At 39.1% G+C, this 15,910-nt stretch overlaps 1 protein-coding gene across 1 annotated transcript in view; it reads right to left on the reverse strand.

The window, feature by feature from the left end:
- Positions 1-15,910, reverse strand: part of megf6b (multiple EGF-like-domains 6b) — a 60,730-nt gene that overhangs the window by 37,117 nt on the left and 7,703 nt on the right. Inside the window, exon 4 of the mRNA XM_062415684.1 lies at positions 10,636-10,740. Within this exon, the coding sequence (XP_062271668.1) occupies positions 10,636-10,740 (105 nt within the window). The remainder of the gene's footprint in view (positions 1-10,635; positions 10,741-15,910) is intronic.

The raw sequence follows: 15,910 nt of genomic DNA on the forward strand, positions 1-15,910 counted from the left end.
ACTCTGTGCCCTCGCCTCCATCATGACCAGGAGCGACCTTTCATTAGGAATGCTGTAAAGTGCCTAATGAGACAGGGTGGGAGCCCAGACTCAACACAATTGTGGGAGATTAGGGTGCTGTGCAGGATGCAATGGCAGGTAGGGTGGGTAAGGATGCACTTCACTCCCTCTCATTACAGATGTCTTTACTTCACAGGAACAAGGCGGCTCTCTTTTGTGGTTGAGACCAAATGTTTCGCCATGTTTTAGGATGGGGAAAGCAGAAATGAAGTAAAGGATCCATGCTTTCATCTTGAAGGAAAAGCAAACAATTGCTGCATCAGAAAAAGTGTAATTTACAGCTTTCTCATGTGTGCATTTTCTGGTTTTCAAACATGTCAGATTCATCTTTATCTTCAGAAAACCTTTGACAGAACTAATCCTCAAATTATCAAGTAGCCAATTCATCAATTAGTCGACTGACAAAAAATATATATCAACAACAAATTTGACGAAGTATTTTTCAATTTCATCAAAAATGTCAAACATTCTTCATTCTTTTCTGGTTTGTTTTTTATCATTATCATTTTATCATCTTTGGGTTTTGGACTGTTGGATGGCAACAAATACAAGATATTTTGAGCGGTTATCTGGTGGTCTGGGAGACTGTGATTTATCACTATTTTACAACATTTTACAGACCCAACAATAATTAAAAAAAAAGCAATAGATTAATGAACTTTAAAAACCCATAGTTGTATTCTTAGATACTGTAGAATAGAGAACTTATTACAATGCCATAGATTCCTACTATTTAGTTACTGGGATAAGAAAAGGGAAATGAGAAGGATGTAAAGAGCTACTGAGACAAAGAATCAGAAGAGTTCAGGACAAAGAGATGAAGAATGTGTGAGAAAATATTAGCAAGGAGTGTCTGGTTCTCCCGGCAGCGCCTACATCTCCATAACCTCCTTCCTTTCAGCTGCTCTGCAAGTCACGCTATGGTGGCTACTAACAATACTCAAAGAAGGATTAAACCTTCAAATGGTGAGGACATGTCAGTGACTCTGGGAATGGTCCTTTTAAACTCCAGTTTACGGCTGATGGGAGAAATTGTGTTGTAACTAAAAGAAAGCTCAAGAACATCAGTATTTGTGAATAGCAAGATTAAGCCACCAGCAGACCTTGTTCACCTGTCCTAAAACAGTTCTCACTGCCATTATTTCACCTTCTGTTTTGTCTTTTTAAGGTTAAAACCTAAGATGTCGTAATTCTCTCCAAGTAGTAAAGCAGACTTCAACCTGTTCACAGCCATTTCAGCTGTAGCCTGTTAAACCCATCAGAGAGGAAAAGGGAAACCCAGAGAATGATTTAGACGGCTTGTGATCTTGCCAGACGTTTACTATCCCATTATCAGACATTTGACTTTAAAAGCATTACGGCCAGATTTTGAGTAGATAACACAAATGTTGTAATTGTTATACGAGCGTTATATAACTATGAATGTTCTGATGCGCAGCACCTTTTGACCTCTCAGTGAAGGATGGACACACTAATCATGAATGACAAACTGCTGCAGCTGGGCATCTCACAGCTATACAATATCCTGGCTTTGCAGACTCTCATGCTCACATTTAGATGTTATAGCTGACCAAAATGAAAGATGCTCATGTGAATTTTGGGCAAGTGTTTAAGTCTTTCAACCAAGCCTTCAGTCCCCATTCTGATGTACAGTAGTTTGAGAAAACAGGAACATTTAAAAGGGACGATATTCCCGTATTCCTGGACTCAAAACTTAAAGTGGTGTCTGGTCACAGCTACTTTGTAATCAAATTGTGTTATTAATGCATTTCTAATGGTCAAAATCATGATATTACATTTGTCAATCTATAGCACATTACTGTAAATCTCACATTCTCTTCATCATATCATGAACAAATACATGTTTGGATCAATTCCACCTCCTTCTCCTCCTCGAGCACTAACTGGCTTGCAATAAGCAAAGAATTATACCTACTTTCACTTTTCTTTGGTCAAAGAGGGTCTGGCTAATCTGGCTAATCATCACTATGGAATTACGATGGAATAAAATCATAAATCAGTGATGATGCAAGGAAACTGTCCTCTCAAGCCACGAGGACCAAGGCATGCATGTGGGTTTCATTATGGAGGACGTCAGATACCTCACTGAATTGCTCTGCAAGCTCAGCATGGAGGTTTTACAAATGTTTTTCTTGATCCCAAGTAAAAACCTTTCAATGGGACTCAAAGTTCAGGGATTTATTTTTACAATGAGGAGGGTCCCAAGGCCGGCATACTAAAAGCACCCCTCTCATTACATTCCTCAGTGCTGAACATGAAGGGAGCAGACACGCTATATATTTAGCATGAGAGAAGGAGAAGTGTTTTTTCTTACTAATGATCACTAAAGTAAGATTTGTACCCTTGCCAGAGTGAGCAGCAAGTGTGAAATAGTTTCACAATATGGTGCTAGGATTTTCTCTTTTACGACATGACCCCACGTGGACCTGCATCCCCTAAACATGACAGATACCATCTGTGCCACTGCTGCTGCCTCCCATCACTGTCAGCATCCGAGGGTGCTTCAACACCTCACATATTTCTGTCAATCAAAATGAACTGATGAATGAAATGGTGTTTGCTCATTTAGTGCCATTTGTTTAAGCTGACATGAAAGCTGTCAATTGACCTAAACAATCAGACCAATACCACATAAAAGGGAGATCTCAGTCCAGTTCCACATGGACTGTGGAGTTTGTTTGTGGAATGAACATAAAAGGAACCAACCAATAGATTTCACAGTGAATTCAAAAGCCAAACTACTAATAAACCCATCTGCTGATCATGAACTGCAGAGGAAGTGATGTTTTAAGTGTCTTATGAGCGTTTTATGTAAATTTTTTCGTAAGCATCTAACACAATGTGCACAAGTGCAGGAATTACAACCTGATGAGAAAATGAAAAGGTTTTAAATCAGAGATGTCAGTGCTTGTGATCTGATCCATGTTTTTTGGCAGTTCTTCATTAAGAAGTAAGTGAAACATGGCAACAGTACAGTAACTATCTTCTACCTGTACCTGTACCATCTTATTTGCACCTGATCACCACTATTCATAGAGTGAGGGTGAGTTGCAGACACAATTAATAATGCTCATAATCAGTCCTTTTTTTGTGGGACCCTTGACTCTAGAAAAGATAAATAAGGCAGTTAACTTCAGCATGACCTGCTGTTTGTCAGCAGAATATGATTTCCACATGATGCAGGATGTCGGTCGCCAAAACTGCCCAATAAATTTGTCAGTCCACGTGACTTTGTGCTTTCTCCTCTTTGTTTATAAAAATATTTATGAACATGAACCAGACCAAAAGGGAAGAACATATAATTTTTTCCTTGAACTAACTACAGGTGTTAAAGCATCCTAAATGACTTGGTTAACAACAGTAATGATTTACCTCACATTTTCAAATACAGTTAGATACCGTGAAGCATTCCTGCTGCTCATTACCAGTGAGTCCAGTTATGTAAGTTCCAGCCCGCTCTAAAAGGCACAGACTGGGTCCACATGCTGGCTTGGCCTTCGACCTCTGTGCTACCCTGCAATCTACATAGCAAAGCAGACAAGTCACCACTGCCACAAGTCGGCCTAACTCAGCACACAGTTATACTAATAATGCTGTAATGACTGTTAATCTTTCACTTTTCAAGGCTAAGAAAGATGAGCAAACACCATTTCATTGCCTTTTTGTGCCTAAATAAATTTACTGTCAGCAACTGTAAAATCCAGAAAAGGTTCTTATTAATGTGTTAACTGGGATTTGACATCTGGGAGGATAAAACACGCACATTTTTGGTCACATTTGGTCTTAATGTGCTACAGTGGTTACCAGGACTAAGCAAGAATAAACCTTGCATGCAAGGAAAAGATGTGAAAAGGAAAAAAAAACAATGCATGCCTGAGAGTCGGAGTTTACACATTCATCAAAATTCAACAAACATGGACCAGTTAGAGAATAACCAGATGACCCGTTTTAAGACAAGTTACTATGTCTACACAGAGTCAAGTGAGAGGAGGGGTGACAAAAAGGCAGGTTACAACAGGCTACTGGACGTTTAGTCTGAGGAAAGACCATTATTGTACTTTATGTAATTGCAGAGTAGGATAGCTACAGAAGGAACATCTGAAGTCACCTTTGCTGACTACAGTTATACACGCAAACTCATCCCTGTTGTAAGATATGTCTGAAAAGTCTGCACTTTCATTTATCAAACTTTCTCTAAATGAACAAACACTTAGAGAAATTGACAGAAGCAAAACAAACAGAACACTGACACTTATTGTAGACCATAACTAATGTGTTTCAGCTAGAAGCCATCATCATAAAAAATGTTAATAAACCTGTTTCATTGTCTCAACTTAATTGTTCTTCCATCATCTCCCTAAACAGACATGGTACAGTGAAATATACCATATGAGGATCAATGATACTTTGATGATTATTTTGTACAGCTCTTTCTTTCCAATGTCCCATTGCAGAAAGATACCTGAGACATTTTCAACAGTCATTCCTTTGACCAGATGACCTCAGTTCAAGTCTGTGTACTCAACAAGTGTCATTTAACACAACAATGAATTCCCACAATAGCCCCAGGGTGGCTGTCCTGACCTTGCAACCATGCTAACAAGCATTCAACTTCATCACACAGCTCCGAAATAGAACCACACTAAACTCAGTGTAGTAACAGTAAAATACCACATAGAAAATCTTAACCAAAACTTTAGAAAAGTTGTGTAAAATACACTCAAACATGTTCTGGAGACATAGAGTAGCATTTCTGATGGTGTGAAACCTCAGTGTGTTCCCACTGTGTCTTTTCTCAGCAGCTCAGCCACTAGACTGTGGAGGACTCGCACCATGCACCAACAGGCTTCACAGAAAAAACTGACCTCATTATTTAGAGCTTCAGTTCATGTTTATAAGCTTAACTAAAACTAAAGAGATCATATTCACTACTTTAAGAGGATAGTCCTAAATAACTGAGGAGAGACTAACTGCCCTTTTTCATGTTTCTGATTATGGCTTTTTAAAAAAATACAAATTAAACAACAATTTATTCATATCTGTTTCTAAAGGCAAAGCTGAAATGCCTCCTTACACCAGGAATGCAACCTATCCATTAAAATATCCAATTTCCAGTAACATATCAGCAACACGTATTTTACGAGATATTTGCTGTACAGAAGGGATATATAAATCAGACTAAGGGGATTTATTCAGTCAACCATAATCTGGCTGGATAAATCGAAGTAATGTGAAATGATATACTAACATTTTCACTGGATGAAAGCTTCAAAGATAACATGACCGTGGCTGAGAAAGCACGCCTGGGAGCCTGCTTTGAAGCAAACATTACAGAATGATGATAACAATGATAGTCATCAGTAGAGGGTCTGTCTTGAGTGATGGGTAGAACAAGCTGGTCCTCCTGGCATCGCAAAGACCCCAAACCCAGCCAAGACATGAGCTTATAATTCAGTTATCAGTTGCGCAGGCCAAAAAAGAAATGCAATTACTGTAAAAGAGAAAGAACTCTTTCAGCAAAGCATTTCACATATTGGGATTCTTCAGTGGATATTTTCAACATACAAAAGCCTAAGAAACACATGTTAAACTGTTCAGATCCCCCAACTATTGTGACAGACATAACTTTTCTAGGATATCTAGATTTATGATTCTGTCATCTCACTCCACCCTAATGCACAAACACTGGATGTCAATAAGCCAATTACAGTGTTCCACATCATCTAAAGTGGAATGCAATAGAGCCACACAGCCTTTTTCAGCAAGCATGGCCAACCGCGAGGCAAGGAGGCAGTGTAAGGTGCATTTGACTCTATTAATCAAATTGTTAAAGTACATAATTTGTATTTAAACTGTATTTAAAGTAAATGTGAGATGTTATATTACTTATAAATGTAAAAAATATCATATAGAAAGATTTGTAACTTCTGTTAAAATACTACAAAATATATAAGCAGTGTGTTTTAAAGCATCACTTTATTTATTTATGAGCTAACTATTCATGAACCACAAATACATTCATGTTTTTCTCACGTTCAGATTCTCCATGCATTGGAAAGGACAGAAAAATTAACAATTAATAAAGTATTTCGTCTTTTTTTTGCATTTAGAGTAGAAATCCACTATTCCATTTTTGTGTGTGTGTGTATTTGTAACATAATTGCGTTCTGAATGGGTTAAACTTGTGGCATTTGATCAGGTTACATCCATTTGGATTTTTTTTTTTACCCCTGCTATTAAGGAGCAACAGATTGTATCACTCCTCATATTTGTGTCAAATAACTCTTCACAGAACCCATTAACTTTCTGGGGTTTTTTAGATAACTTTTATTTCCCCTGAGAATAAGTCACATGAGGTCACTTGAAAAGATATTCAAAGATTCCTGAACCGAGAGGATAAAGTTTATGTTACAGTGTCTTCCTTCCTCTCTGTCTGTCTGACTGTTTGTCTGTGACTGAGCCCAGATGTCAGCTGGTATTGAAGACATCTGCCCTGCCAGAGGTCTAAAAGCCTTGGAAACTGTTGATCCCAAAGGATACCACTTGTCTACTGATGACAGGCTGGATACAAAGTACATCAGGCATCAAGTGACTAAATCCCATTGGATATAGACAGAGCAGAGTTTTGAAGGACTTCAGAACTTCAGAAGGACTTCAGAACAGAAACAGAAACCTAAGTGCAGCTGCATTCTGCATTAGAAAAGGATTTCAATTCATTAAAGTACATTCATTGGTAATTAAATGGCAACTAAAACAAGAAGTTCATACTGTAGAAATGCATTCTTTCATCAAGGTGAGGCTCAGAATATCCTAAAATATAGTTGAATGATGAATGACAGGTGATGTCATCACCTGTGACAACATGTGCCCTGTCTTTGTTAAAACTGCTGCAATCAGGACAGTAATATACACAAACTTAATTGACATATACTCACAAGTCTCCATCAGTCACGTCAAATTATGCAACTGCTAACAGCATGATAGTATCATGGCTTGGAAGGTATGAAGCTGAGGCAGGTGAGGCATTCAAATAAATGAGATTTATTGTCTTTTTTTATCTAGTAAAGGATCTGAGCACCAGTCTGCGCTTTATCATGAAGTCAAGGTACGATTCAAAATAATAGTAATTACTGTCCGACACATTACTGAGACAAAAAGGCTATTAAAAGCAAAACAGATGACACCTTCATGCAACTATTGAGAGCAAGGTACTAATTGACCCCTTTGAACGACATAAACACACACACACAGACCAACTGCTATACACAAACAAGGACGAACCACATCAAAAGCACTTTGAGGGGATATCACCACATGCGATTGCATAGGAATGCTTACACTGCTGAGACGCGTCTAAAGTGATTAAATGATGAGTGAATCTTTGAGTGGAGTGGGGCTCTACGCATCCGTCTGCGGTCACTTCCTCTACTGTGGCTTTGGCTTTTTGCGTAAACAAGTCATAACATGACCAGACAGAACAAGCACTGACTGACAGTTGTGTGAAGCATGTGGACTGCAGCAGTAAGTGGATTATAAGAGCAACTTGTGTGAGCAGTGTGTGCTCATTCACGCAACCACCAAGATTATTTATCCAGGCCTAAAGAATGTGGCAACAAAACAGTATGTGCCTGACCACCATAGTGTTCTTCATAATGGCCGAAAAATATATCAGAGCTGTCACTTCATGAATAGAGTCATTCATTAGGAGTGATGTTATTGCTCTTTCTCTTGAGCCAACTTTAGCCAGCAGCCAGTCCCTCTGCCCTCAGGACTCTTGACACTGAAGTGACCTGTATTTGGCACATGCGGGACCTCAAAACAGGACAGCTGTGAGTTGTGAGCTGTGAGCTGTGTCTAACTCATTCCTAGTGTGGCCAGTGGTCAACCGGAGTCACTGGCAGCCCCACACCCATCGTCCAGCAGCCCATTCAGTGACAATCACAGAGCAATATAACTGCCACAGTGTTTACGGACTGATAGCCTCACATAGAGGGAGGATCAGGGTGTGGGGGTCCATTGCAAAGCTCTCCACAAGCTAGGGCCCCTAGGTTCCCATTGATGACAGCTATCATTCACACTGCAGAACAATGCTGGCGGATCTCAATGTGTGGAAGGGTAAAGGGGGTAGTTGATGTCTGTGCTGATATCAAACGGTGTAGCTCAGAGGCTGGCTGGAAGCCAAATGAGACTGAGAAATGAGAACTGATATTGTGATGAGATACAAAGATAGTTAAATGCAAATTAAATAAGCATTACTACATTGTAAAAACTGAGATTGGGGTTAATTAATTAATATTAACTCCATAAGTATTAGCAACATTAACTAAACGAAAATGACTTCAAGTTGTTTGAAACATGTTGGATTAAACATATATAAATAATTTAATTCTAAACAATTTGTCTCAATCTTTAAGATGAAGTAAACTGGTGAATTCTACAAATTTTAAAGAAATATGTTTTAATCATTTTGAAATTCCTAATATATTTGGCAATACGGAGAAAGAAAGTCCATGCTTTTATATTATATTGACTAAAGTTGTCAATTTTTCTAAAAGTTAAGACTTACTTTGCCATGGCTGGCAAACCATCGCTTTCTAAGTAGTTTTACAGCAATTGAATTTTGTTTTAAGTGATCATGATTGAAAAGTCATGTTGCTGGTGGGCTAAAAACGGACCATAAAATGAGCAATGACAGTTGAAAAAGAAAGACTTTTTAAAAAGTCTGCTTACTGAATTTCAAACTGTCTTGTGTCATTATAAAGCTGTACTCTCAATACTAAATGCTGTGCTGGAGTTTGGATCCCATCCCTTCTTCATGCACCTTGAATGAAGTTGTGCCAGATCTTTGCTGAACTTCTTGTACTGAAAACATGACAGTATTCTCAGGTGTCAAGACGAAGTGTGTATCATCTGATATTTATGTTTTATTTGATATTTCAAAATGAGAACATCAATACTGGTATTAAAATGTGGCAACTGTTCTGAGTTTTAACAGCACTGTATACTGTTTAAAGCCAAATGTGAAGACAAGAGAAGAGAGGAGAAGTGTTTTCATTTGATCAGATCTGATTATTAATTTTGGACCGGAAAAAAGTATATTCTTCCATTTGAGATGTTTTACTTGTAAATGCTCTGGTGTCTTCTTGGAGTCAGAAACAAACTGAAATTCTACACAATGAGAACACTGTGGATTAAAATCCTACGTCACATTTTTTTTTCTTCACTAGTCCTTTTTGTAATTATAAATAATTTGACAGTTTCCTGATAAACTGAGCATCCATATCAACACCTGTGACATTTCCTTTCTTGTGCCCCGGCTGTCTTGTGTCACTTAACAGACTGAGAATCACAGATGTTGTTCTATTTTGCAAACATATTTTACATCTAAATGTGGGGAGGGATTCCTTTGTCTTCAGAATAGAAAAAATCTCTTGTATGAAATGCAATAAAAACCCAATATTTATTCTTGTCAAGAGCTCAGAATAATGATCAGGGTTTATGCAGGATTTTTGGGTTAAGGTTGAACTTCGGTCTCATTTTTCATTATTTAGGTTTCAAAGTGTAGGATGATGTTTGTCATATCCCAGAGTGTGCACTTGCCCCCGCTTCACCCCTTCATACCATGATACATCATTATTAGGGCTGCTTTGTATTGTCAGAGCTCTGATCAGAATTAAGTATCTGCCACCTAAGACAACTTTTGAGACAATCTTGTTGAAGAAGAATCAGGCATGTTAGAAAGAGGCTGGATGGTGGCCCAAGAGCCCAATTGTACAGTTTGAACTTTGAACTTATGCAACACAGTCTACAGTTTCTAAGACAGCCTGATTTCAGCAAGACATGGATGATTCTGGTAAACAGTTGACACTAAGAGGAATTTCCTGTCGTGTGGTGTTATCGGAAAAACAACAGAATCCTCCGCTGTTTTACTTCAACAGCTCAAATTCAACAATGGAGTCGCTGATAAAATACTTGGCCTGCTCATAAAGAAGCCAACTGCTGATGTGAGGAGATTCCCATTCACATGTAGAGAAAGATGATCACCCGCATACGAGTTCATTGGGGAGGATTGGATCGCTGACTGAAATGGATCAGAATTGTTGGCTACAGCAACGAGCCAAAAAGGTGGTTTTAATCGAACGGCAAGCTGCTATCAGTTTCAATCAGTTAATTGTCAGGGAAGATTTTTTATGATTCCTACTGTAGCTAATTCTTTTTATTTTTTCTATTTTATATTCCTAACTTCTAATCACAGGGACTTGCATGGGTAAAATGCAGAAAGTAGCTTCATATAACTGTGTGGCGTGGCATTAATTTGTGGAAGCTGAATGCAGTAACATTGTTCCCTTATTAAAAACAGAAGCTTGATAGTTTCATTCTCACACTCTAATACGGAAAAATGGCTCAAGTAGCTGATACAAAAACACAGGACAAATAAAGGGGGGAACTAAGTAATTGAGCAGAATGTTAAAGGAGAAACTAACACAGAGATATAAAGAAGAGAAGAAAGAATAGATAATGAAAATGAAACACTGCAAAGATATTTCTACTCACCATACTGGCAGCTGGGCCCGTTGAACCCTGCAGGACAGTCACAGAGTTGGGTGGATCCCTGTCGACACTGGCCCCCATTGAAGCACACACCATAGCTACATACCGCTGCGTGTGTACATGCGGACAGATGAGGTGGTAAGACAAGATGAAAAAAAAAGGTTAGCCCAGCAGAGACACCTGGCTGTTGTCATGTTAACATCTGCAGTTTCAAAAACTGACCTCTTTCTATTGAAGCCTTATCATCGGCCTATTACCTCCTGACTAAAGAGGAACCTTGAATCTCTTCCATTAACACGAAGCAATGTAGGAGGAATCTAACACTAGCCTCTCTTTGTGTAGAGGAGCAGGCTTTCAGCCAAGAGAAAGAAATGTCTAATCTTCATTTTCACAGAATCAGAATTATGACTGTAAAACATGAGTGGCAGCTTGTATGACTTTTAAGGGAAAGTGGCCTATTTCATGTTTGAAAATGTAACCAGAGAAAGATCTTGATTGATTAAGTGAACTTTTGATATCATTGTAACAAACAGTGATCATACAGATGTGTCTGAGTAAGTCATGGGAAAAATCAAAGATAGTCAAGGCGAGTGTGTCTCATTCATCTCTTGGAGCCAGCGGCCCTGTGTCCATAAATCCCCGTGAGTCAAACTGCTTTAGCTTGTTAAGACGTGAAATTCAAAGAATCCAGGACGTATTAACAGTGAGAGCCACTAGGTAGCCCAGAACATGTGAATCAACCTCAGAGGTGTACCATCACATTCCATACACTCACACAACCCTCACATTAATCATGATGGGCCTTCACCTAAAGCTGCGTGTGTGTGTGTGCAGGTACAGCACATGTGTGCTGAAATCTGCCAGCCTATATTCTTATCTTATGTGTTGTTGAGTAAGACACAGCTGTTTAAACCAGGCCTGTTGTTTGCACTCTCCTGAGCAGAGTACAGTGCTTAGTGATGACAGGTACAGAGGATTGATGTCTATCATTGCTCTTCTCGACTGGCAACATGTGGACACCAAGTGAAAAAAACATGGTCCAGCTAATCACGAGAGGAATTTAAAAGCCAAACCTTCCTCGAATGATGTGAAGAAGTCAGTCAACTAGAAAGCCAGTTGAACATCATCTTCTGCCAGATATGCATTTTTCTGCCCATCTAATCCAACTGGAGATGGCATGACCAATCATCACGCCCAGTTCTGGTGCCATTTACTGGCCTTATATGGCCATAATAATGATATCAATGTGCCCAGGACTGCTCAACATCAGTCTGACCTCTGTTTGCCCTCAAACACAAAAATGAACGGGTAAACTGCAAATACGTATTTCTTCTAGTACTATAATAATTGGTTGATCAATGATTTAATCATTTGACAAAACATTGTTCAAAACATCATTATATTAGATGACTAAATATTGAAGTAAATTATCCAGAAATAATGCAAAACATTCACTTCCAGCTTCTCATATGTGACAATTTGCTGTTTATCTCTGTTTCATAGAACTGTAAACTGAACATCTTTGAATGTTTGACTATTGGTTCTGACATTTCATGGACAACACAATAAATCAAATTAAATTATTGATTGATTATTGGATAATAGAAACATTTTTTTAAGCTTCCATAATTACACCCAGACTATTTATTTCCAGATGATATAAACAGACATGCATAGTGCAACTGCAAAGGAATGAAAGGAATGAAAAAATTAAAATATACTTAAGGGTGTGAAAACACAAGTTGGCTAATGTGTTTCTACAATCAGGCTTCCATTGTATCATATCAGCCATGGTGAATAACATTACATCTATAGACAAAGGACATGGGCATGAAGAAGTGATCTCTAATAATGACAGAGGAGCCAGAGTAATTTTGTCCATGTCTCTCAGCAGCTTCAGAGGACTCCTTGGAGACCAGCACTCAGCCTAAACATCCGCCCGTCATTTGGCCCCATATTCAGACACTGCTCAACAGTTGGACCATCCAGGGAGTCTACAACCCACACATACATACAAACACAATACTGTACAAACACACAACCCACAACAAACATCAAGAATATCTCTCCCTTACTGTCTCCCACACATAACATAAAATATCCCAGAGGCAAACATCAGACGTTTACTAAACAGATGTACATTGTCAAACACATCCATGTCCTTGTGCTTGTAGATAATAATCCAACATTTTGCTCAATTTGTGAAGCTGGTGAAATCCTACTCCAACAGGAAGACCATCTCACCACTGCTAATCTTCCCATGATGACTTCCAGTTGCTCAAGACAGTGTGGCTACAGAAGCTGTGATACACTGTAGTACTTGGACATACAGTAACATAACTATCTCCACCTCTATGATTATCTAATGTAATGGAATTTTTGAGTGGTGAAAGCAACAGACGATAGATGAGCAGGGAAAAAAACCTTTTACTGAGTGGTCTGTATTAACTGCACGGTTTAAACTAAATCCAAATTCTTCAGGACAATGATATTATCACCAGCTGTGAGAGATCAAATTAATGAAACATTCCTGAATTGTGGTGAACAAGCTTTAAATCAATTAAATAACCAGCAACAAAGCAAAAGGTCAGATGTCTCTCAGAGTCACTTCAGGGTTGCACGAGTAGGCGACAAACACAGGGAATGTACACTCCGCCTTCTGAGATGTGAGACACACAGGATTGTTGGCAGCTAACCAGGGCATTTTTGGGCCGCCCCCATCCTGAGCCCCTCACGCTGCTTAATCTTCCCTGGAATAATTCCTTAATGTGGCATGCAGCGTAGCATAAAACTCACTCTCATCTGTCGTAGTGAATGCCTGCACTCTATTACAAAGACACCTTCTCTGAGGGGATTAGCGGCTTCCACAAAAAGAAGAGACAGACGGAGCAGGGGTCAGCGATTCGCACCGAGAAACTGAAAGCCAACGAGCAGGTGTCACACTTACAGCTTCTGAAGGGGATGACCACATCAACTCAGAGGCCGCCCTGTGTTTGTTTAGGCTCCGTCGATCTGTTTAACCCCCAGAATGCGACCCAGAGGGAGACCACATCTAGGGCAATTCACAGACACAAAGGCCTACGCACAGGTTTCCGTTTGGTGCCATAATTGGTACGTGCGGTGCCTAGCACTTTATTTTAAAGCAACAAATCATATTTTGCTATACAGAGGAATGTGCCATTTCAAAGAGTTCTTGTGAAAAACTGGGGCTAGCTATATCAGATGATCTTTGACAAGTTTCTTTGAAAGACTTTAAATACCAATTGAGCTTGACATAAGGTCAGTTTGACAAAGTAGGCATAATAACGCGTTGCAAAAAATGTTCTTTGTATGAAAGACCTGCAATTAGAATATCTGGAGCATTTGCAGCACCCTACATCACACACTGTGTGTCTACATTTATATTATACCTATTACTGTGAGTGAAATACACTGTCATTGTTTCTTCCAAGTATGTGGATTAATGAATAATCAGATATGAGATTATTGACATTGAGTCACATCACAAAGAGAAAACATCATAAAAACCTACCCACTAATGTTTCAGAGATATCGATTAGACAAGGTGATGATATGCATGTCAATCAGACCACCCTAGATACTGCAAGCAAATCTAAATGGGGCACAAGCCATTTAAACATTCTATGACTTAAATGCAGCCTTGTTCATTGCTTGCAGCGACAGAATAAAACACATTTTATCATGTGCCTATCATAAATACCAATTACAATTACTAACCACATACTGTACTTAGGTACTGTACTTTAACATTGTCACCTTAAAGGCATATTATGCAGGATTTCTCAGTTAAGTTGGCTCCTCCTCCATGACTCAATGACCCTATTTACACCTGTCATTAACACACGCCTCGGGGGATCCAATCACAAGTGAACAGCGGAGACACACTGCCATTCACACCCGTCTCTATAATGGGCCTCGAGGTGACCACTTGTGTCTACATTTTGTTGCTGCCTACATCATTTCTACAAGAAGGTCAAAGGGCCCCACTCACAGTTATTACATCAGTCAGAGAAGCGCCAGATTTGTTTTTGGTGTGGGCTAAAGAGCTAAGAGCAAAGAAAAATGTTTCAAGGACTAAAACACATGAACAGGCTGTACCAACTGTTCAGATTACTCTACCCTACTACATCTGTGTTCATCTCCATTATTTCAACCGTTTACCAAAATAACCACAGAGTCCTGCCTTGATGACATATTTTCCAGTTAAATCCTTGCTGGTTATGCATCAGGACAAATAAGCATTTACACTACAAAAAATATTTAGTCAAATGTGTCCCAGACCACCTCAGGAAGTGGTTTGAGTGATCGGATCACAACACGTCTTGGAGGTCATTTACACTTGTTTTTGGCGCTGTCCACTTGTGATCAGATCACCTTTTAATGTCTGGTGTAAACAGGGCCAATGACACCACGGTGAGCTGAAAGCTTGAGCAAGAGGGAGAAAGAGAGAGAGCTGCGGTGGTCAAGTGAACTAGACCTCTCATCCAGACCTCTCGGGTCATCTGGGACAAGTCTGCTTCTTGTCCCCAGAGTCAAAACTAAACACTGTTTAGTTTTTATGCACCACATCTGGAACAAACTCCCAGAAAACTGCACGTCTGCTGCAAGTTTTGTGTCTTTTAAATCAAAGCTGAAGACTTTTCTGTTTGCCCCTGCCTTTTATTAAACCAAATTTGAGGGTTAATATCTCACACTGTAACTTTTATCCTCCTGTTCTATCTGTCTTATTCTATTTAAACTTATTTTTTATTTGCAATCAAATAACTTTTTAATTGTATTTAAATGTCATGTTGTGTTGCTTTTACACTTACACTTTACACTGTCTTGATGCCTTTTATATTCTCTGTAAAGCACTTTTAAATTGCGTTGTTGTTGAAATGTGCAATACAAATAAACTTGCCCTGCTTAAAAGAGAGGGAGTGGTTTTACTGAGAACAAAGCAGTAAATTGATACAGGGTGAATAAATAATAAATAAAACATTATTTTCTGATTCTTTCATGGCAGTTACATCCTAAAGCACAAATAAACATGCCCACGCATCCGTACCAGCCTGTGGGAAGCTGCCGCATTGCCGAATTTGGTGTGAATACTGCTGTCTGCTGGGCCTCTCTGCTCTGTGTGTGTGTGTGTGTGTGTGTGTGTGTGTGTGTGTGTGTGTGTGTGTGTGTGTGTGTGTGTGTGTGTGTGTGTGTGTGTGTGTGTGTGTGTGTGTGTGTGTGTGTGTGTGTGTGTGTGTGTGTGTGTTGTTGATGAAAA

This window comes from Scomber scombrus, chromosome 3, assembly GCF_963691925.1.
Source record: "Scomber scombrus chromosome 3, fScoSco1.1, whole genome shotgun sequence".
In the NCBI taxonomy this organism is placed as follows: domain Eukaryota; kingdom Metazoa; phylum Chordata; class Actinopteri; order Scombriformes; family Scombridae; genus Scomber; species Scomber scombrus.